The 24,694-nt window shown below is 39.4% G+C and overlaps 1 protein-coding gene across 1 annotated transcript in view; it reads left to right on the top strand.

The window, feature by feature from the left end:
• LOC101968337 (uncharacterized) overlaps positions 1-24,694 on the top strand; it is a 312,858-nt gene that overhangs the window by 145,383 nt on the left and 142,781 nt on the right. The window contains exons 12-13 of the mRNA XM_005327522.2: positions 5,811-5,893; positions 11,994-12,115. Of these exons, the coding sequence (XP_005327579.2) occupies positions 5,811-5,893; positions 11,994-12,115 (205 nt within the window). The remainder of the gene's footprint in view (positions 1-5,810; positions 5,894-11,993; positions 12,116-24,694) is intronic.

The following is a 24,694-nucleotide window of genomic DNA, read 5'->3' as shown; positions in this document are numbered from 1 at the left end:
GCCCTCATACCTTCCTCCTACCTCTGACCCTGCTGTAGCCAGCCCTGTCGGTCTCTATGCACTTGAGGACTCATGGAGCTGGGGAGAGCCTGGCCCTCTCCTGCCTCTACAGCAAGGTGGTGGCTGCTAGCACACCCAGCAGGAAGACTCCAGGTGCAACCAAACCCACAGGAATCTTGATGATGTACCTCCAGGCCCTGGTTGGTGTCCCAAGGTGAAGGCTGCTACGTCTTGAGGTGGCAATGGAGGTGGTGGTGGTGCCCCAAGATGGAGGCAGCTGTGTTTGAAGATGGAACAGTGGCAGGTGGCACTGTGCCTGACAATTTATTTTTTAATAAACTTATCAAATGGCAAACACTTATCAAATGAATTGGTGACTCTATTCTTATATGTTTATCCCAGAGATGTGAAAATGTATGTCCATAAGAAGACAGGGTCCATACCTTTTCATAGCCCTCATACTCACAACAGTAAAACTTTGGAAGTCTCATGCATGATGAATTAATAAATTGCCTCTTATTCCATAAAGGGGATCCATTGAACTACACATATGAAAGGTGTCTATTTTAATTTATGTAAAATTTAGCTCAATAATTTGCATGAAGAACACTGACTGGATTCAAGTGGTCTGGATTTAGCCAGGGGTGATTCATGGGCTGCAATAGCAAAGTTGCTAGTGACATTGTCCTCTGATCCAGAAGGTTCCAGATAGCCCTTGCCCATGCCCGTGCCCTTTACCAAAGCACATGGTGCAGCTGGAGTGGAGAGGTGGTGTCAGGATGGAGGGAGTTTGTTGGGAGCCAACAGTTCTTCAGCATTTTCAGACCTCACCTCCAGTCTTAATTATTGATTCACCTGTCTAGTCTGAGATAATAATAATAATAAATATCTTCAACATCTTTAGGTCCTTTTCCCTGTCCACCGTTTCCCCAGCCCTAAACATTGAGAATGGAGGGCAGACGTTGGCTGCATTCTTTATTTCTGAGTCTAGTGCTTCCATCTCTTCTCTGTCTCGCAAATTGTCACTGCAGGTCTTTTTAGGACCTGGTTGGGGCTGGGAGGAGAGGCAGGAGGTTCTCACTTGTTTGGTGGTGTGGCGATTCCAGGAACTGTCAGGTTTCCCAGAGCTGAGCCCTACGTTCCCTCCTTGGACAGAGGTTTTCTTATCTTGTTCTCTGACAAGTCCTCTCATTTGGGACTTTTCTCACTCCTCTGTCAAAACCTGGCATTTGGCCGTATGTGTCTGAATTTATCCCTTTTTTATGTGAAACTGGGTTCTGGAAAAACTGTAATCAGAACTGGATGGAGAAGCACAACAGAACACACACATTAAAAAGGAGAAAGAAAAAAAGAAATGAGTATCAGTTCTAGCTGACCAGGAACATGAAGAAAAGGAAAGGAGGAAGTAGAAAAACAAACACAAAAGAAAAGTAAAATAAATTATCTTGTATAATAAGGCGATTCCTCTAGTTAAACACACTGTCTAGTTACACAGGAACTACAGCACCTACATGTAAGAAAGTGGTAAGGAGAAGGTGAACACCTGTGGATGATCCAGGGGAAACCAGAAAATTAAAAGTAAAGTTGGAGAGGCAGTGTCAACATCAGGCAGGCTGGTCTTTGAGTCTTAAAAGGTCTAACTAGTAAAAGAGAAAAGGTGTAATTTAGGGCAGAGAGGTATTAGTGATGCAACCTGTACGTGCCAAATATAAAATCTGTTCAATATAAAACCTACCAAAGGTTTCATGTTTAATAGAAAATATATAATAATGTGAAAATAATCAATAACAGAGGTCTCTGTTTCAGTCGGCTTTCTCATCACTGTGACCAAAACAGACCTGACATAGACAATCAGAGGAGGAAAAATTTATTTTGTATTTTTGGGCTCAAGGTTTCAGAGGTCTCAGTCTATAGTTGGCCAACTCCATTCCTCTGGGCCTGAGATAAGGTAGAACGCCGTGGCAAAAGTGTGAAGTGGAGAAAAAGAGATGAAAAGATGGCACCAGCAAGGAGAGAGAAAAAAGGAGAGAGAGAGAGAGAGAGAGAGAGAGAGAGAACTCCCACTCAACAAGGACAAAATATATAGCCAAAGGCATGCCCCCAGAGACCCACCTCCTCCTGCCATACCTACCTGCCTGTAGTCACCACCCTTTGGAGGATTAATGCGTGATTAGGTGAAAACTCTTGAAACCCAATCGTTTCACCTCTGAACTTTCCTGCGTGCGTTGTCTCACACAAGAGTTCTAGGGGGACATCTCACATCCAGACCATAACAGTCACCATCTCTGATCATGATCTAATAATATTATAAATGAATAATTCAAAATTTATTTGTGGCAAGTATTTGGGGAAATAGATTTTCTTACACGTTACTTGTCCAAAATGTACTTAAAAAAAAAAAAAAGTACCCTGGCACTCTCTTACTACATTAAAAATAGGCAAACTCTTTGGCACAACAATTTTACCCTGAAAATCTCTCCTTTGGAATAAAATCAGTAAAAATGGACACAGGTATCAAGATTTTATTGTGACATTCTTTTTGATGGAAAAAGTTAAAAGAAATAAAAAGGTGATTACTGACTAGCAGGGAATGATGACCTAGATTATGCTGCAACTGTAACACAATTATGTTATATTCTGTGGCCATTGGAAAAAAAATTAGAGCTGTGATTATTCACTGAAAGGGAATTTCATCAGGTACCGAGGAAGGATATAGGAAGGCATAATCAACATATTGTCTCTTTTTGTTCAATGAAGAAAAGTACATCTACAAATGATCATGTTCATGTATTCATACATACGTGTACATGTGTGTGAGAAAAGACAAATGGTTTATGTGAACCAGGAATAATGAAGAGGAGCTGAGCTGAAGGCCAGAAGAAATAACGGGGCATCAAGGCAAACGAAAATGTCATTTTAAAAAAGATAGATATATATTCAATGACTTATAGAGAGACAATGATTCCTTATTGAATGAAAATACAAGTTGATAGAAAAGTGTGTGGCATGATTCTATTTTAATTAAATGCCTCTATCCGTCTACAAAAAAAGTTGGATTTTGAGCAAAGAATATTTTACATGAGAACAAAGAAAAAAAAAAGAATTGTAGGAGTCTACCTCTTTGATAAAGGGACGTTATTACATGATCATGGACAGTGTTATTACATTTTAACACACGAGGATCAAAATCTCATTAAGTCAAAGACTGTAATGGGTAGGCAGAATTTCTAAGATGGTCTCCAAAAGATGTCTAAGCTCTGCTATTCACAGTCCACCCATGGTTGGAGGGAGACACCTGGGTGAACAGAATCATCACAAGAGCCTTTAAAAGCAAGAGCTTTTTTGGTCTGGTGGCCGAAGAGAAATTGGAGAGATTCAAAGCAGAAAAAGAATGAGACCTTCTGCTATTGACCTGAATGCTGGGACAAGAGAGCCACGTGGAAATATTGAGAAAATAACATTTATAAAGGTTTTTTCCTTCATTGAACAAAAGTGATCATGTATCAGATCTGCCTTTCTAAATCCTTTTCCCACTCCACAATATTTGAAGAAATGGGAGCTACAACTTATTCATTTTAGTGGTTATATAACATTATGCTACAGCAAGATTGGGCTGCTAATACCAAGGACCCTGGAGAAGACCCCAAGGCTCATATGAGAACTGAAGCCCTGACTGAAGTATTGATTTTCACCTTGTGAGATTTTTAAGTACAGAAAACAACTGAGCAGATTTCTGAGGTAGTACAAATTTTCAAGATAATACAGGGATGTTGCTTTAATCTAGAAATTTATGGTAATTTGTTCCAGCAGCAATAGAAAATGAATACTTTGCCCAATGTTTAAAAATGTCTATAAGTAGAAAATGGGGTGTGGTTTCTCTAACAGGAATCAACAGACAGATCAAAGGCATAGGCTTTGAGGCCATATAAAACTGGGACTATATTTCACATTTTTCACTAATAAGATGTTTGATTTGAGGAAAATTCTTTGAAGTATCTGAGTCTCAACTTCCAAATCTGTAAAATGGTGTAATTATAACTATTTTAACTGGTGTGTGTGTGTGTGTGTGTGTGTGTGTGTGTGTATGTGTATGTGAAATAGACAACAATATATGTGTAGTTCTTAGGAAATACTAAAAAGTGAATTATCCTATTATTATTTCATATTTGTTATCCCAACTAGCAATTATACAAGGAGAAAGCAAATTATAAAAATTCAAAAAGAATGATATTTTTGAGATCCAAATAAATATATTTTTCTACTCCCTCCCCCATTTTATCTTCCTTATCTTATTTTTTTTAATTCTCATCTTGATATTTACTATAACAATTATACAACCAATAAAATATCTTTTAGATTGAATGTAAAGATGGTCTTCTGAGGGGCTTACCTGATCTTGCCTCAGAGAATCAGGTTTCCAAGAAGCGGTGCCTGGCCCATGTGACTTTCCCTTAAGGATGTTTCTTGGTGTCTGCCTTTAGTTTTTCACAGTCCACGGGGGCGGGCTCAAGATGCCCCTGTGAATGGGCCACAAGGACCAAGGCTGGGAATTTGGGTGTCGGGTGCATGTCTGTGATGGCAGATGCTTGGTGGGCTGAGTCAGGAGGATGACACAGTTGAGGCCAGCCTAGACAAGTTAGTGAGACTCCCTTCTCAAAGTAAAATAAAATAAGATAAAAATAAAATTTAAAAAATAGGGCTGGGGGTATAGCTCAGTGGTAAAATGCTACCGGTACTGAAATAAAATAATAAAATAAAATACCAAAGCTGGTGAGAAAGAGGCTGGTGGAATCCTCTATAGCGACAAAAAGGTTTCTGAAACGTGCTGACATGGAGCCATAGCCTCAAACTTTTACATTGTTGGAAATTTCATTTTAATATGTTCACTGGCGTAATTCCAAATGGTACGAAATGGCAACATTTGATTCTTGTGAGGGGAAAAAAGAAGATAACAAATAAGGCTTTGACTGCTTACAACACATGTCTTCTTTGGGGAAAAAAAAAAAAGAAAAAGAAAATGGTCAGGTCAATCCCCTCATCAAATCCATGGCATCCTGAGGTTCTCCAAGCTCTAGCAGCCTCTAGACCAAGATATCTATCCCAAGATCCTGGAAGCAGGTCTTGGCATATGGAGTCACTGAGTGAGAGGTCCAGCCCATGATTGAGGAGACAAATCTATAGTAATATTCCTGCGTCAGTGATGGCTGCATTTATTTACTTGTTTTTCACTTAAGAAACATTTATTGAGGAAGCATCTTGAGACAGCCAAAGATGAACAAGACACATTGTCTTGCAAAGAATTTACCAAGGAGACGGGTATTCTTGACTGAGGATACTTTGTCTCTCAGGGGACATTTGGCAGTGTTTGGGGACTTTTTGGTTGCCATGACTGGAGGGAAAGGGCAGAGAGGGAGAGGCTAAGATTGACATTCAGTGGGTGGAGGCCAGGGATAATATCGAGCAAAGCACAGGTCAGTCCCTACAGCAGAGAACTGTCTAGTCCGAAATGCCAATAATGCCAAGACTGAGGACCCCTGGTAGTGGACAGGTCATGCAAGATGTCACTAAAGTTGCTGTGGGTGCAGGCCGACGACAAAGCATCATCATCGCAAAGTTTCACACTGGACCACCAATAGGAAGTTCAGGGAAGTGCCTTTAAAAGCAGGATCCCAGAAACAGCTGAGGATGAAGGATGCTATCGGGGTGAAGTAGGAAGGAAGATCAGAAACAGCTGCAAGTGAAAATCAGCTGAAGTGAAAATCTGCAATATATATATATATATTTTTCACCTTTTCTGTCTTTAACCCTAGGGAGCTTTTCTAATAAAATGGGTCCCTGCCCTAGGGATGGTGATCTCAGTCTCTTGAAAGAAGACCGTGAATCACGCTCTCAGGTAAGACGAAGACTGTATGAGTTGGCATCAGAAGGTTCACGAAAACAGCAGCCCCTGATTGTTAACTATGATTTCTTACAACATATTTCTAGGTAGAAAGTAATTTGGTCTTCAAAGCAGGTTTTTGAAGTGCAGGCCATGCTCAAGTGGCGGACGTCTGAGAAATCAGCGAGGCCAGTAAATTTTTATTACATCCGAATCAGACTGTTTTAAGCCATTGAAGACTTTAGTTAAGTGAATCAGCCTACAAGATTCTTTCTAGCTTGGACAGAGGGATTAGAAAATGTGCTGGATGAGCACATTTCTGTGATTCGTTTGCCATAATCATGGTGGTCACAAAGTCTGTGTAGAAGCTATCTTGGTAAACTTTGATCAGTTAAGTTGCCTGGGTGTGCAGATCATTGGTTAAATTAATTTTTTCTGTTATCACCGAATCCAGTTTTCAGATACTTAACTGTTTCCAAATCTCTTTCTACCTAGATTGACTGGCTGAATTTTAAGTATCCAGCAAATTTAGCCTCATTAGAGATTTGAGGTAAAAGGGTTACCTACTACACCTGATCCCTTCCTTTATAAGTTATATGAAGGATTATCTTAATTCCCCACTTTCCTGACTAAATAGATAGAGTCAGGAATTGCTTAAAGACGTTTTGGTCAGTGATGGACCACATATATGGAGGTGGTTCTGTAAGACTAGTTATCAACTAGTACCTAGCTGTCATTGCCCAAATTTTCTCTCTGATGTTCAAACAATGACGGAATTACCTAATGACATATTTCTTGAAACATACCCCTGTCATTAAGAGATGCATGACTGGATGGGTCTATGGAGACCACTTTCATGGTCTCAAGACTGACTTTTAAGTCAGACACCCTCTCTCTCTCTCTTAAATCTCATCTCTAAATAGTGGGCCATGCTCTAATCATACAGATGACAGAGTTTCTAATGTCCAGGTGGCTACTTGGAGTATTGACACTTGGCCGTTGGCTCTGGAGCCCAGTGTGTGCTAACGAGGAAAGCTTAAGAGTCAGAAGTTTACTGAGATTTGTAACATTGAGAGACAACATTTCCTGAGTGATAGGGGATTCCAAGGTGCTGGCAAATGTTCTTGGCCTGCATCAAGTGACTCATCGTGTTCTCACAACAAAGAATGGGGTAGATGCTGCTATTATCATCATTATCTCCATTTTATAGGTGAGAAAAGCGAAACACAGCAGAGGAACTAAATTAGCCAAAATTACGTTGCTCATAAGTGTGTCCCTGGGCTTTGAACCCAGACCGTCTGGCTCAAGAACCTGTGTTTGTATTGATCATTTAATAATCCTTTCCCCCCCCCCCCCTTTTAGCCAGGCCTTTGTTTTCTACCCCTTGGTTTTCTAAAATCTTAAGGGCTATGATGTGAAAACCAAGGGACAATCTTCAATAAGAAAAAAAAATTGAAACAAAGCTCACCTCCTTTTAGTGCACAATATATAAAGTACTTTATGAGAACTAAAGGAAGGACATTATGGATCTGATACTTGCCTTTTACATAGTTTGCAAAATTCTCATACTAATGACTGACCTTAAACTTTGGAATCAAAAGAAAGGCGAAAGTAGGTAAATTGGGAGTGAATATAATCTCTCCAAAAACCTAAAAATTCTTCCCTACATTTTCTGAGTTTGCATGTTCCAACTGAGTTTCTTTTTTTTCATTTTATTTCTAACATTGTATTCCACAAATGACAGGTCAGTTTTTCCAGAGAGTAAGTTCCTCTCTGGGGGCCAGGTGCATTGGGAAGAGGTCTCAGATCTGAACCACTTGCAGGAGAAACATGGGCATGTTGGGAATATTGTCAGTAATGTCAGTACAGGGGGAAGACAGACAGGACAGACAGACACGACAGACAGACAGTGTTGTAGCTAAGGCCTGTGGTACCACTTTCCAAGACTGGACTCACCACCCTTCATAATCAACACTATTTCAGTGGAAGCATTTCAATTTTTTTTTCCTCTCTACTTCTCATGGTGTCAGGAAAGAGTTTGCATCTTCAGTTGATATTAAAGATTCTGGCCTAGGCAATTTGTTGAGTGACTGTGGGAAAATGAGGTTCCTGTGGGATTTTAATAGTAAAGCGTCAGTTTTTCAAGTATTAAGTGACCAGAGAACTATGAATTTGCGGTTCCAAGAGGCCTGGGATGCTAATTGTCCTCTGGGACACAAATAGAAGACCAAAGAGGTTTCCAGGAGTCTCACATGGTGTGCCCTAAGCTTTGCAACCGAGCACAGCTTGCTTTCTCCCAGGGGTGGTTAATGGAAAACCTGTCCTGTAAAATTCTCCAGTGAACACGTCAGATGTGAATTTAAAAGAGGGGAAACGCTTCCTGCGGGTGGTTCTCAGGATTTAGGCTGGATTTCTTTTTTAATTTGGATGGCAATAACTACAGCAATGGAAAGAACATGATGTCATATTTATTTGCTTTGATACTTGAGAGGCACCTGGTGTTTGTTGTTGTTACCTGTGACTCGTAGATTCTGTGATCTTGTTAACCCAGCCTCTTAGCAGAGTGTCTCCACCCCAAACCTTCCTCCTTTGCCTTCTTAAAAGATGGTGAGCATCGCTTGGGCTGGCATGAAAGCTGCCAGGCCTCCCTTCTGTTCTTCCCCGGGCAGCTCAAAAGCATTTGTAATCCCCAGGATTCAGCCCTTTCTTCACCATTTCCTTTTTCTAAGGCTTTTTCTCTTTTGATGAAAACAATCCAGTCAGGCCAGATGGGCAGGTGAACAGTTCTTCCCACAATCCTGCAGAAAGACCCTGTAAGGGGAAGAGAAGTTGTTGTTAAGTGGCTCTTAATTATGCCAACACTGAAGCCTCTCCACTAGACTGGTGTCACTGGCCTGTCTCTTTCTGCCACAAAGACCCACCTCTTCCATTATCCTAACCCTTCACTTGGATTCCGTAGCTCAGGCAAAAATCCTCTGAATCACAATAGCGAGCTGAGTTTTGCTTCTTCCCATGAAACACAGTTCAATAGATTTAAATGCCAGGAGCGTAGACAATTTTGAAACCTGGTTCCTGCAACATGTCCTAGCTAGCAACTTCATAGAAACCCTATAACATATGCACAAAAAGCAATGTTAAATGCTCAATCACTCATCTATGCTGAATAATGAACTGGGCCAGGATACCACTTATATCCTGAATATGCTAAAGCATTTTAAGTGCTATTTCCCCTTGCCCCTATGAAAAAAAATATATACAAACATAAATTATATTAAATTATAATACTAAAGATTTACATATTCCTATTCGTGTATTACATATGGAATTAATATGATGTAGCACATAATACACATATAAATCCAAGTTTTCATAAAAGTCATATAATTTTTGTCTGGGACAGTTATTATCCTTGTTTTTTAGATTAAAAAACTTCAACTTATGGACCATATCTATGTAATTTTCTTAAGTAGAAAAGAAGACTTGAATGTGTGTATCCTGACCATCACCTGACTACCTTTTTTAATAACCAATATTTTAATTTATCAAAATTCCTTAAAACACATTTTTCCCCTCAGTTTGCATTGCGTTTGGAAGAGGGACCCTGCCTTATTTCTCAACCAATGCTGTATTAGAACAGCAATCTTTACACACAAGGTATTTGGTCCATTAAATTGAAGATAAGATTTTTAATTTTAGCAATTTATCTTTAAATATTTATTCTTGATTTCTGTAATAGGTCAGGATCTGTGTAGCCATAGACATGAAATATAAAATGTGATGTTACAAAATAAATGGGCATATCAATTTCTCTTTTAAAGTATAGATATTCCTCTTTCTAAAGACATTGCTATCGGAAGAATCTCTGTCTCTGTCTCTCTCTTTTCCAATGGTCTTTGACTACAGTATAGGCCAGAGGGTCTATTTTCTGTTTTAAATATTGGTAATATTATAGGTAAAGCATTATTTATTTTTTTTAGTTTTAGATGGATATAATATCTTTATTTTATTTATTTATTTTTATGTAGTGATGAGGATCAAACCCAATGTCTCATGCATGCTAGGCAGGCACTGTACCACTGAGCTGCAATCCCAGGCTGATAAAGCATTATTTGTGACTATTTAGATTGGTACAATGCCCTGTGACCAGGCTCACACACCCTGCTACTTATCTGGGAATTTCCCTGTGCATATATACCTCCTTCTTAGAATCAAAACTCTGATTCATATTTTTGTTTATTTTAAGGTCCGTTTATTGAACTAATTTCCAAAATACCCATTTGAAGAAATGTTTAGTGCATTCATTCAGACATTCCTTAAAGAAAGTACAGAAGTCCACAACATCTTGGTGAGATTTAGAATTCATAGGCACTTTTTGTCATACTTAGCAACAGGAGGTGAAGTTCATTGTAAGTTGTACTGTAAGTACTTACTGAAATGACCTCTAACAGTTATTTATTGAGCATCTAGTATGTGCCTGTTGCCATAGTAGGTGTTGTGAAAGACACAAAGAAATATGATACATCCCATTTCTACCACGAATTTAGTTGGAAAGAAAAGGATAGGTATTCATAAACTAACCCAAATGGAAAGCAATGAGATTCACTTTATCACGAAACACCTGTATTTTAGCAGATCAGAAGCTATGGTAGGTAAACCAAATTTATGGTAGTAATTTCTTGGTAGTCATTTCAACTTTCTGTCAAGTAACAATTCTGTCAAGTAAGCAACTCATAAGGAAATGCTATCAAATCATAATTTAAATGTCTACAAAAGTGTGTGAGATAATTCAAAGCTCCCATATTTTGTCAAGAATTTTGGCACTCTTAAATTTAGTTAGTGGTACAGTTATTTCAAAATGCCAGCCCTGAATGATCTGATCAGAACTGCTTTTATTGTCATAAGAGCTACAGAGACTTAGAAAGATAAAAATGGACCGCCAAGACAGGTACTTCAAATTGATGGCTGTCATAAGTGGATTTTGTTCTTAAGGTAATCAAATCCATCAATTCCATAATAAAGGAAACAGTCTCATTGTGTTCACTAGGGATTTGATGACACATCGACATCACCTGCCTCTCTCTCTCAGGTTTTCCTGGTTACTGCATCCTGCCAACCCCAAACAACCTTTTGTAGTTACAAAATATTCCAACTACAGAGTGGTGCTGAAACTTGTATGAACCGATTTCAAGCAATTTCAAGTACTTGGCATCTTACAAATGATAATTAAGAACATGTTAAAAAAAAAAAAAGGAAAGCAGAGTTTTAACATAACTGTCTTATAGATGCGAGCCGCACCTAATTTTCTACTTTTCTAGACTTGTGGTTTTTCAAATTATTTTTTTCTCATGAACGTTTTGCAATGAAATCTCCTGGGAGATCCCCATATAGCACATAGCTAAAAGCTGATATGATGTGTGGGGAAAGGGATCGAGAGCCCTCTAGGTTGTTAGCTCTCTCTGTCCCAATACCTTCCACAGTGGGTCTTCCAAGAAGCCATGGTTGAACCAAGGGGCTCAGTCTATCTTCTGGAACCATCATCATGAGTCACAGTTCTCTCAGGTTCTAGTAAATTAGCTCCACAGCCATGGTCAAAGTCCTGAGCTTAAATCTGTGTTGTCAAGAGTCCTAAACTGTGAGACTCAAGGGTTATTAGTGACAAAGCTAGAATGCAGTGATTGGTTGAAGCAGAGAACAGAGGTGAGGACTCCTGAAGTTCTTGGTTCCTATATTCCTGAAACCCAACTGTCTCCCTTGCTTTTTATTGAACTAGTTATTCAAATCTTACTTCAGACACAGTTTTTTTGGCTAGGAGATAGTCCAAGTTGCATTTCTTTTCCTTGCAACTCAAACTCCTAAATGCAAACACCATGATTATGGTTCTGATTGCTTTTGATCGTAACAATTATGAAAGCCATTCCACGTGAGCTAATTCCAAAGTGAACATGCCCGGCTCTGTGCCCCCTGTGGAGATAAGAATTTCGTGAGAAAAATCTGGAGTGGGGAGAACTCATTTCAATGCAAGATCTATGGCTAACTGTGCTTTTTTATGATCAATGATTCTATGTCATGCTGGAGGAAGGGTGCATTTTTTTCATGTATTAATTTCTCTAACAAGGGAAATAGCCTAACTGATCATTCTATGAAGGAAAAATCAACTGTTTGGAGACCCGAAGAACTTGCAGATGATTCACAGGATACATACTTGGAGGAACTGGAAAAACATCGATTTTCTGTTTGGTGAGTAACTGTTTCCTGTCTTTTTAAAATTAAGTTTAAATTCATGAAATCAAACGAGTTTTTGTTCTTTCTCTTATTATTTGTTTAATCAACAAAAATGATTGTGTATCTGTTTGGGCTACAGAATATGTATCCTGACTTGGAAATGTTTGTAGCCCAGAGAGGGTTGTGAATGTGGAAAACCACAATTATGATGTAATAAGAGTATTTTTTAAATTTCATAAAATGCCGCACACACGCATAGAAGTAAGGTTCTCTAAAAAAGCTTGCGCCAGCGGCTGGGATTGTGGCTCAGTGGTAGAGCGCTTGCCTTGCACGTGCAAGGCCTTGAGTTCGATTCTCAGCACCACTTAAAAATAAATAAACAAAATAAAGGTATTGTATTCAACTACAACCAAAAAATAAATATTTTTTAAAAAAAGTTTGAGCCAAGTCTTAGAGGGAAGATTGCAGGAAAGAATTGGCAACACTGGCAGCAGGCAGAACCCAGAGATGAATTTGCGACAGTAAGTTGTTTTTGGACCAAGAGAAGCAGGTCTTTGGAGGAGTCCCAGAGCCCACGCTTCCATGATTCTTCTAGGAAGGAAAATATGCAAGAGATGCTATTTGAAAAGACTAAATCAGTTCCCTTCTCCTGCATTTTCTCAATTCTCCACTCTTTCTCTGGTGACTTGGCTCCCTAATTCCCCTTTAGGAATGACCTTTTAGAGTCCAGAGCATATAATCTTATACAGTCATTCTGACTTTACCATAGAATTAAAAAGGCTGGGGGTTTCCAAGGATCCCAGAGTTTCAGCTCCAAATTGCTCCTGAAAATGCCACTCCTACGTGATGTTCTTCCAGGGGCCTTCCCATGATGCTCTAGGTCGGGACCAAGAGCAGCAAGTGTAGCTCCCAGGGCCAAATCCTGCCCTCCATTTTTGTCAATGAAATTCTATGGGAATCACACACGTCCCCTGAGTTATTTTTATCATGGACTGTTTTCCCCTACAGAGGCAGAATCGAGAGGCTGGAACAAAGACAGTGTAGCCTACAGAGCCTCAAATATTTTCTATGTGGCTATTTACCAAAAATGGTTACCAACCCCTGCTCCACATTGACTTAGAAGCTTCTGTGCTCTTCTATCATGACAAAACTAATATTTTTTAAAAAAATCATTTTTTAATTGACAAGTAAATTTCTTTAACCACTCGTGCATCCATGAACATTGGTGTTGCTTCCATATCTTGGCTCTTGTGAACAATGCTGCAGGGAACATGGGACCCTCATGTTATTTTTAAGATATTTACATGCCTCCCTCTCTCACCAGCTAGTCTCCTTGTGCATTTTCGTCATCAATTGCAGCCTGTCGAATGACTGACAGCATAGTGTCTTGTGATAACCATTTTATTTGCTCAAAATTCGGAGGGTTATTGATTCAGGCAGGATGCATGATTCAAAGCTATTCTGTGGTTCAAAATAAGTCTCAGGGACGGACAGAGAAGGAAGACTCCCCCTCATAATGCAGAAAGGAAAGGTAACATTACCAAAGAGCACGTGAGATGGAATTTGGGATGTGGCTCTCTTTGGTAACATCATCTACCACATTTTGCTTCATGTGTTTTTCTGTGTGTGGCTTGCAGCATAGAATTTAACAAGTATTTAGTAAACAGAACTTGCAAATTAAAAGAAAATACGTAGGGTTTGTAGTAGATCTACGTGGGCGTGAATTCCAGGTCTATCACTGCTATGTCACCTTGGGCAACTTGTTTGAACTCTCTGAGGCTGTTTCTCTTGGCGTCAAATTGGAATAATAATGCCTGGATTGTGGGATTTGATATTTTTTGTGGAAAAATAATACATGTAATATATCCTCCCTATACAGAAACGAGAACATGTAAATTCTTAATAAAGACCGCTATTATTATTAGCATTAATAATAATGCATTTCAAGGAAATGTCTTTTTTCCAAAGGTTAAAATAAAGAACTGCTTTGGTTTGGATCTTAACCGTTTTCCAAAAAAGCATGTGCTAACACTTAGTCATGTGGGATAATGAACCATTATACATATTGCTATTGGGAGCTTTCGGAAGTGGGGCCCGGTATAAGGAAGTTAGGTCATTGTGGGGGTGCCCTAGAAGCGAATATTGGGACCCTGACCCCTTCCTCTTTCTCTCTTTGGATTCTGATCATCATGAGGTGAGCAGCCTCTTCCACCTTGCACCCCGCCATGATGCACATTGTGTAGCCACAGCGCCAAGTAGCCATGAAATGGACCTCTGAGAACATGAGCCAAAATAAATATTTCCTCAAGTAAGATGTTTATCTCAGGGACTTTGTCACAGCAATGGAAAGCTGTCTAACACAATGGTGTGGGTCACTCTAAGATTATGTCTCACTTTCCATATCTACCTTCCTTTTTGTTGTTCAGATGCATTGAGTATTTTATAACATGGAATCCCTTGCAGTTCATGCCTCTTTTATCTGAAGTATTCTCCCACTTCTTAGTGCTGTGGTTTGCTGTAGGTCTCAGAGTCATTTTTACTTTCCCAGAGAGCTCTGCCTTTCTTGGCTATTGTATATAAAGTAGAATCCATTCCTGTTGTGGTTACTGACTTTCTCATCACCTTGTTTGTTTCCTTTGATGTCCTTACCACAGTTTATAGTAATCTTTTGTATTTGTTTTTATTTACTCAGTTCTGTTACCTCTTACTGCACAGAAGTTATAGTACAAGCCCCTCTGGTCTAGGGTTATCTGGGTTGCCATCTGACGTCTGGGTCATCAGCCCCAAGCTGTAGAGTACTAGGTACCAAATATGATCAGTAAATACATATTGACAAGTAAATAAAGAAATGAGTGACAATTTCATTTATTTCCATGTTTTTATTGGTGCATCATAATTGTACATAGTGGTGGGATTTGTTGTAACATGTTCATACATGAGTGATATTTCTCTATCTCTCAGTCTGGATTATTTCTTATCTCTTCCTTCTCTTGAAATTGCTACTATTTAAAAAAAACAGGTAATATGGAATAATTAGCCACTATATACATTTCTTTGTAAACCGGGGCTGAGGATATGGAGACTGTGCAGACTCCTATAAACTTCTGTTTTAAATAGTCTGAGATACAATCCTTACTATTTCCTTGATGTTTTATTAGAGCTAGTAAATCATTTATTGGGGCAACCTTTGCCTAGATCCTTTCTAAATCCCCATAAAATGCATTTATCACAGAATACTGTACTCCCCAGCTTCAAAGATGCATGACGTTGGGTGGGAAGTATTTGCTCTAGTGAAGCAAGTTCAAGTGTATGTGTTTTCTTTCTCTCTGTCTCGTGAACTCCATTGCGTATCCTAACTCACTCTTCTCCCAACCCTGGTGCCTCATTTGAATCTTCTCATTTTGGTAAATTCAGTAGATTGTTTTTGTCTTGTTTTGTTTGTTTGTTTTTAGATATACATGACAGTAAGGTGTATTTTGACGTATTATACAGATGTGGAGTGCAACCCACTCCAATTTGGATCCCATTCTTGTGGTTGTATATGATGTGGAGTTACACTGGTCATGTATTCATATAGAAGGACAGGAAAATTATGTCAGATTCACTCTATTGTCTTTCCTATTCCCATTCCATCTCCCTTCCCTTCATTCTCCTTTGTCTCATCCAATGAACTTTTAAACTTCCCCGCCCTAACCTCCCTTGTAATAGGTTAATATCCACATATCAGAGAGAACATTCCACCTTTGGGTTTGGGGACTGGCTTATTTCACTTAGCATGGTATTCTCCAGTTCCATCCATGTACTGGCAAATGCCATAATATCATTATTCTTTATGGATGAGTAATATTCCATTGTGTAGAGATACCACACTTTCTTTATCCATTCATCTGTTGAAGGGCACCTAGTTGGTTCCATAACTTGGCTATTGTGAATGGAGCTGTTATTATTATTGATGTGGCTGCATCACTGTAGTGTGCTGATTTTAAGTCCTCTGGGTGTAAGTCAAGGAGTAGAAAAACTGGGTCAAATGGTGGTTCCATTACAAGTATTCTAAGGAATCTCCCATAATGCTTTTCAGAGTGGTCACGCCAATTTGCAGTCTCACCAGCAATGGATGAGTGAACCCTTTTCCCACATCCGTGCCAACATTTATTGTTACTTGTATTCTTGATAATGCCATTCTGACTGGAGTGAGATGGAATTTTAGTGTAGTTTTAATTTGCATTTCTCTAATTGTTAGATAGGTTGAACATTTTTTCATATATTTGTTGATTGATTGTATTTCTTCTTCTGTGAAAGTGTCTGTTCAGTTTCTTAGCCCATTTATTGGTTGGGTTATTTGATTTTTTTTTTAGTGTTAAGTTTTTGAGTTCTTTGACTATCTTGGAGATTGATGCTCTATCTGAGGTGCAGGTGATAAAGATTTTCTCCCATTCTGTAATCTCTCTGTTTGCATACTTGATTGTTTCCTTTGCCGTGAAGAAGCTTTTTAGTTTGATCCCATCCCATGTATTGATTCTTGATTTTACTTCTTGAGCTTTAAGAGTCTTTTTAAGGAAGTCTGTTCCTAAGCCAACATGATGAAGAGTTGGGCCTACTTTTTCTTTTAGTAGGCACAGGGTCTGTGGTCTCACATCTAGGTCCTTGATCTACTTTGAGCTGAGTTTTTGTTCAGGGTGAGAGATAGGGTTCTAATTATATTTTGCTCTACATGGATTTCCAGTTTTCCCTGCACTATTTGTTGAAGAGGCTATCTTTTCTTCAATGAATGTTTTTGGCACCTTTGTCTATTGTGAGATAATTGTGTTTGGGTATGTCTCTGTGTCTTCTATTCTGTCCCATTGATCTTCAGTTCTATGTTTGTGCCAATACCACTTATTTATTTATTTATTTTGCTATAGCTCTGTAGTATAATTTTGTGTCTGGTATTATATATGACGCCTCCTGTATTACTTTTCTCAGTAAGAATTGTTTTGTCTATATGGGCCTCTTTTTTTTTTTTTTTTTTACAGGGGAACAGGTGTCCTGGAGATTGAACTCAGGGCACTCAACCACTGAAGCCACATCCCCAGTCCTATTTTGTATTTTTATTTAGAGACAGAGTCTCACTGTATTGATTAGTACCTTGATTTTGCTGAGACTGGCTTTGAACTTGCAATCCTCCTGTTTCAGCCTCCTGAGCCGCCGTTGAGCCTCTTATTTTTTACAAATCAATTTCATGGAGATTGTTAAAGCTTCAAGAAATTACTGTTTCCATTTGGATTTCAATGTATGGGACCTTTAGCTCATAAAATCCATGTTCATTTCATTGGTAGGTGGTAACAGTTTCTAAAATTCTTCCAAAATATAACTTTAAGATTGCTTTCCGTTTTTCCCCTCAATCAGATATTCAACTAAGTTGACCTCTGATTACATGGAAAAAGGTGTTATTCCTGCATATGTCACCGTTGACCCTCTTCCCAATCACATAATTGTAGTTAACCATCCTCTGGGTCCCTACCAGCCAGGGCTACATTATGGCCATCTCTTCTGATCTGCAAGACTTGTGTTCACCACATGTTTGTATTTGTTTTCTTTTAGATGTGTGCTTGTGTGATAGATTGGCCAATTTGCTCACATTTGCAGTGATATGAGATCTCCAAGATATCCCCTGATATTTTCGCAAATTGCAAGCACTTACTAAACGTATGTTGAAGTCATACATGAAAAATTAGGGTTCACTAACAATGTGGGGATTTGCAAAAGAAACTTCTGTAGAAAAGACCCATAGTGCAAAATTTGAAGCTGACTTCAAATGTTCGGGACCCCTGTGCTTTGTGGGTCCTATGTCTTCCTTTTCGGCATCATTTTTTTTTTCCCAAAAGATCCCACTCCTCTTACTTTCCGATAACAGAACTCTCCCCTGCACCACCACACACAGACATCCAAGGTATTGCTGGATATGCTGTGGTATATGTTAGATTCTTATGATCACTTCACTAGGTCCAGGCATGGGCTATGATCTGAAACAAGCCGCTAAATCTTTTCCTGGGATTTTATATTTTGTTACTAGAAATAAAAGTTCCTTCTTCTTTCCAGGAAGTGATTTCCTTTTAATGCTCTCTTTGGTCACAACAACCCTTTTTTCTAGTTATACTTTCCTTAGCTCTTCTTGTTAATAGCTACCTTTGATGACCAGGAAACCAGGAGACGTGGAAGTCTCATCAATACTTGGCAGATAACACATATATATTCTATTATATGGACAATAAGATTTTAAAAAGTGTGGGTCATGGGAACTTCAAGGCAGTTATGATTCTGTAATGGATAAAATTAATTATAGGCACACATGAGAATACATACAGTAGCCCCCTAATGTGCTTTTTCACCTTGCATGGTCTCAGTTTCATACAGGAAACTGTAGTCCAAAAACACTAAATGGAAAATTCCAGTAGCAAACAATCCATACATTTTAAATTCCATGCTATTCTGAGTAGTGTGATAAAATCTGGCACCACCCTATTCCTCCCAGCCTGGAATGTGAATCATCCCTTTGTCTGATGCATTCATGATGCACACACTGCCCACAGTAAGTCCCTCAGTCACCCTGGTTATCAGGTTGCCTGTTGTAGGAGCACCAGGCTATGGTTAAGCAGAACTTTCGTTAAGGTCAACGTCATTCACCTCACTTTATCTCATCAGCCAGACACTGTGTCATATCACAGCGTCACAAGAAGTGTGAGAGTACAGTATGAGACATTTTGAGAGAGAGGGAGAATCTACATAACTTTTATTACAACATCATGTTATAATTATTCTATTTATATATTAGTCATTGTTAATCTCATAATGTGCTTATTTATAAATTAAATTTTCTCATAGGTATGTAACCATAGGAAAAAAACGAAGTCGTGAAGGCTTTGGTTCTATCCACAGTTCCAGACATCTAGTGGGGGAATCTTGGAATGTATTCCCTGCAGAAGAGGAATACGTTGTCTTTCAGGTCAAAAAAGATATTGTCCACTAGGACGCTTTACTTTAATTCTTTTCCTGGGAGAGCAAGGACTTTAGGGAGGAAATTTGCCATGTCCATTCAGTTAATGACATAAATAACCACTCATTTGCCTGCTTAAACAGGGCTTTTGAATCTCATTGCCTGTGGAGTGAATCGGGTTCCCTGCTTCCTAATGGAGCAACTTCATCTTTGTACAGTGATTTCTCTCCCAGGATGTAAGCCAGATTATGCAGTAAGTACCTCTGAAACTTGCACTAATGACCATTGGAAAGCTGGAGATGTCACTCCAGTGGTTTAAAGAAGTTAACACAGTTTTCAGAGGTACCTAACTCCCAACTGGGGAGAAGGCTGGGTAACAAGACAACCTTAACGTGTTTCCATTACTATTCAAATGTAACGAGGTGGGCAAGCAACCAGAGAATCACAAGCTTTTAGAGCAGGAAGGGATCTTGGGGATGATTTAGTTCAGCCCTGTCAGTTTATACAGGTTCCATAAAGCTGAGACTATAGAAGTTCAGTGACTTGCCTTAGGTCATGAAGCTAATCAGCAGTGGAAATGGGGGCTGGAACCCACTTCCTTTCCATGTCAATCCATCTCAATTGTAAAAAATAAATTCTCCCAAGAACAATGCTAGCCTTTTTTTTAGAGTTTCCTGTTTCTCTCAATTGGAAATGGCTTTGATATTTATCAATACATTGATAAGAAAGTGCTGATTCTTGGGAAAATCCATTTAATGGATTAATGCAAGTTTTCTTCCTGCTGCTACGGAAGTGAGGAGTGGGCAGATGCCCAGATGTTTGTAAAATGCACACGTTGTTGGCCACACAAACTGAGGTCCTTCTGTGTTCCCGGCCAGGAATTTATGTGGCTGACCTGGGGTGTGCTGCTAAGGGCAGGGACGGGTTAACTATACAGGGGAGTTATTCTTTAATAAAAGTGATACACTTTCCTTTTTATAACACACATGTGATTTGACATTGAAATAAAATGCAGATGCTTCTTTGATTGGCGTATTCCCCATTGTGCTTTTCTAAAACACCTTCACATATGGTCTGCCTCATTCCTGAGAAATGACTTGTTGTTTATGTCATACAAACAGAACAGATTGATTTTACAGTGAGTAAGGAGGTTGATGAATGGTACGTTGGAGAGAAATCCTTGTCTCGGAAATCTAAACACTTGAAAATAAATGTTGCCTTTTGGAAAAGGCTCTCATGATACACCCATGATCCCTGTATTTCATGCTTCCTTCTTAGGGGTTAAATAGATACACACGTGCAACCTCAGTGAACACGAAGGTAGTTCCAATTGCCTCAAAATATAATTTTTCTTTTTTGCTATCAAACATATCCTGTGACCCGTAGGGTCAGGAAATGGCAGAGATGTCCCCAAAGAATCAATCCCAAATGTGAACTTCAAAATCATATCTGTTCTGTAACCTGAATAATGCATTCCTGATATTGGGTAGGAGAGTAAATTGTTTCCTTGTTCATCAACTGAATTTTAAATGTAAAATGGCTAAGAAACTCTCTTAGGGAAGTCCAACTTTTATTCCTTCACAATTATTCTGCATAATCCAGTGAAACTACTGTCGTGTGTGCTTTTTCCTCCTAAAATAGTCAGATCACATTGATTGGTGCAGAATTTTACAGTTCATGAGTCTCCATCTCTTTTATTTTTGGTTTCCTGTTTGATGCTCACAGCAGCCTTGAGGTATGATGCTGGTCCCTCCGCGTTACAGAGGATGCACCTGGAATCCAGAGACTGGGTGGCTTATTGAGCAGCATGGGACTGCTGTCTCTAGGACTCTGGGATACCTTCTACTGCAGCATCACCTCCCCCACCAGCCTTAGATACATACATAGACTTTGTGCATTTTTCAGCTTTTAGTAGATCAAGCTTTAAAGTATATTCTTCTGGCATGTCCCACAGAGTTGGTGGTGAGGATGAGATGGCACGGAGGAGCTGCTAACAAAGCTAGGTCTAGACTGGGTAGCAGAGCAAAATACCCGTGGCGGTGGATTCTCAACTGTTATTTCTCCATGAGGCACATTGGTATTTATTGACTGATGTTTCCGTCTTATTAGATATGGGTGAAGCATCACCATTTATTTGTCCTGAGAAGGAATAAATCTTGGTGGTGGAGTACAGGCTCAGAGGGAATAAGATCTAAACTCAAACAAATCTGCCTTATAAATTAAACTTACAGAAGTTTCTCAAACTCTTTGGACCTCAATTCATTTATTGGTAAAATAAAACTAGGAGTATCTGTCTTAATTAGTAAATTGAAACATGTATATAAAAATGGAGTAATAGGACTGGGGGTATAATTTAGTGGTAGAATGTGTGGTTGGTATGTTCAATGCCCTGAGTTTAATCCCCAGCACCCCCCTTTCCCGCCAAAAAAAAAAAAAGTAAATGGTCATAGCACATAGTAAATGTTCAGAAAATGTTGTGAAGCTCCCTATTTTCCACAGCAATCTGATTTCCAGACTATATTTTAAATATTGAAATAATGACTTCTTATTTTTTTTGAGACAAACATAGAATTTGCTAGTAACTAAAGGATCTTCCATGGGAAAATAAGATGTTCATGGCAGAAAAGTGGGGTAAGAGAGGGGTAAACATAATATGTTCATTTTCTATGGGTGATTAACAAATTTAGCAGTCTAAAATAGCCCAGACATTTAGAAACATTTCATAGTTTCTGTAGGCCACAGCTTGGCTAAATTCTCTGCCCAGGGTCTTAGGAGCCGGTGGTTGGGGTCTGGGCTGGGCAGCGCTTTCATCCGTAGTCCCCTTCACCCTCATTCAGGCTGGGGATGGCAGAATTTCCTTCCTTCCAGCTGTATGGAGGAAGCACCATCTTTTCACTGGTCTCTTTTTCAAAGATTTTTTTTTTTATATATCTGGTTAAGTCAGAACCATTCAAAAATAATCTTCCATTAAATATAACGGACATATCTATTAAAATAGAAGCAAAATTGTTTGTCTCCTCCTGTAAGGGAGATAGCAGGTGTGGGTGGAGGTCAGAGAGGACAAGCGCAGTCTGTGGTCACACTATCAAGGCATAAAGACTGTAGGGTGATTTGGGGCCTAATGACTTCTGCAAAGATCTCTTCACCTTTGCTGTTTTCTATTGGCCAGAAGGAAGTCACCCATCCTGCCCGCACTTCAGGGGAATGAACGTGAATACCGAGGGGCAGGCACCTTGGGGGCCCGCTCAGGGGATCCTAGTTGGTCTGCCGCAGGTAGGAAGGTGACACAGAACAGCCTGTCACCCTTTGCAGGGTGGAGTAATTCTCTCTACTGGCACCGTGATGACACATCCACCTGGAAGATGCCAATCCAGTTGGCTTTCAGTCCCCTGTGTGGGTCCAAGGGTGAAATGGCCTGTGACCCTAGCTGATGTCCCTTGGTCTGACTCCTGGGCTCCACGTGCACCTTTCTGCCTCTCAGAAGACTCCTCCGTTTCACTCTTCTTCCTTTGAGCCTCGATGACATGACCCTGGGCCAGCATTTCCCTTCCTGACCTCTTCTCTGCCCACCCCATGATCTTCTTTACAGTTTGGTTTTTATTCTGCTTTTTTGGTTCCAGGTTTCATGTCTGCTTTGGGCCGTGCTGTAAATGCTCCAGGGGCTGACGTTAGAAAGCTGCCTCCCAACAGGATTGATTCCTGGTCTTTTTTTCTTTTAATACATAGAGCAGTTATAACAGCTCTGTTAAATTGCCTCACTTTCTGGACCTCCTAGTTCGCTTGATTTGGAGACCAATAAGAAGTGCGCCACCATTTTACTCCCTTATATCCACAGACGTAGAATAAAATGCAGGATGTAGTTGCCACTGATACCCACAGGGGTTCAAAGCTTTGCTCTCTCAAATTTCTCTCTTAGGAAAAAGCAGACCTGTGCTGTGTTGGGCACTATTGTACCCTAGCGTGAATATCATCCTCCCTACTCCTTACTTGCAAGTACCCCACTTTGGCCACTGATGGGAGAAGATACCAGTTTGGATTTCCTTCCATCTAAAGGGGAAGGAAGACCCTTTTGTCACCTTCTTGTGCCTTTCCATTTGCTATACAGGTCTGACACTAGAAGCTTCTGCAGACATCCCATATTAGGACAGGGAAGACGCTGGGAGAGAAATTGCCCCAAACCTGTCATGTTAAGCCAGTGCTTATGGCGTCCTTTTACCTATTTCAAAGTTTCTTTTATAGGAGATAATTAAGTGCACTGTTGTTCAAAACTCTTGGAGGAGCCTTTTCTTGCTGCTAGCTGAGAGCAACGTTACGGAGACAATTAACCTGCCTAAATGTGCTCCTGATGTGGTGGACCCCCATATGCATGGAGAAGCAGGTGTTCATTCTTTCGTTCTGTATGTGGCAGGATTGAGCGCTATCCTATTTTCTGGACACATAATACAGGAATCTTTTCATATTGTCTAGGATCCACCAAAGCATAGCGTGTAACTAGTTGCTTTCTAGTTCAGTACGATTTGGAAAATGAGCACAGTGTGGTGTAAGAGATTCTTCTCCGTAGATACCACAGTGATTCAGTTGGGGAGATGGAGAATGAGGTGGATAGAATTAATTTAGCCAACTGTCTGGAAACCTAACATGACATCAGTGATAAGATTTAAATATCCAGGAGCTTCAGATTATGAGACAGTCCACATCCAAGCTGCTTGATTTAAACGATGAAAGGGCAGAGCTGAGCATGAAGCAATGTAGGGATTTATTTGATGCAAAAACTCAAATGACCAGTAAAATAGATAATGTTCTCTTGTAATAGTTTGCAAACAGCATCAAGAAAACAATTGAGTGGGTGTATTTTGAGCTTCAGGCATTGTAAATTCTTTCACTCTCATATACTTTATGCCTTCTTTAATAAACTGGAGAGTCTTGGGCCAGCTTCATCGGTGACGGTAGGTGGTCATTCATTTCACAATCCACTAATTTTCATGATTATTCAGTATTTTATGTTACCTAAACTGCTTTGGATTTTGTCTTACTCAAATTGTAATATGGCAATAGCTTATATGATTTCAGAATCATTAATTCAATTGGTGTTTTCAGCATATAGGAGTTGCTTCCTTGTCTCTCTCTAAATACAAACAAGAACTTAAGGGTTTTAAATGTGCTGATGGTACAGAAAGATACCTGAAATGTACATCGATGCTGTATTTACCTAGGATATCTCGTTGAAAAGACGTAGAGTGCATGGAAAATTCCTAAGAAGGAAAATAACTGACATCAATTTTAGTCTAATCCTGCCTTCATGGAGACAAATATATATTTGCCTTAAATTCATTTTTAGTTTAACACTTAAGGGCTTAGATAATGTGAAACAAATAATAAGGATGAGGTGAGGTAAGGTTTTACGACCTTTTTAAGTTTTCTTTTTGTATGAACATTTACAGAAAATGTTCAGAGTGTTCTAAAAGAATGCCTAGAATTGGATTTCATCTCTTGTCCCTTTCCATTATCAGTACTCCTACCTAAAATTTCAGGCTTGGTGACAACTTCTGACTCAGTTTTCACAGAACCTTTATGAGTAATTTTAAGACTTTTCCACTGACTATTTTTCAAGACCAATTCAT

This window comes from Ictidomys tridecemlineatus, chromosome 8 (assembly GCF_052094955.1).
Source record: "Ictidomys tridecemlineatus isolate mIctTri1 chromosome 8, mIctTri1.hap1, whole genome shotgun sequence".
Lineage (NCBI taxonomy): Eukaryota > Metazoa > Chordata > Mammalia > Rodentia > Sciuridae > Ictidomys > Ictidomys tridecemlineatus.
Note: the sequence above shows the minus strand (reverse complement) of the source record. Positions and strands in the feature narration are given on the sequence as shown.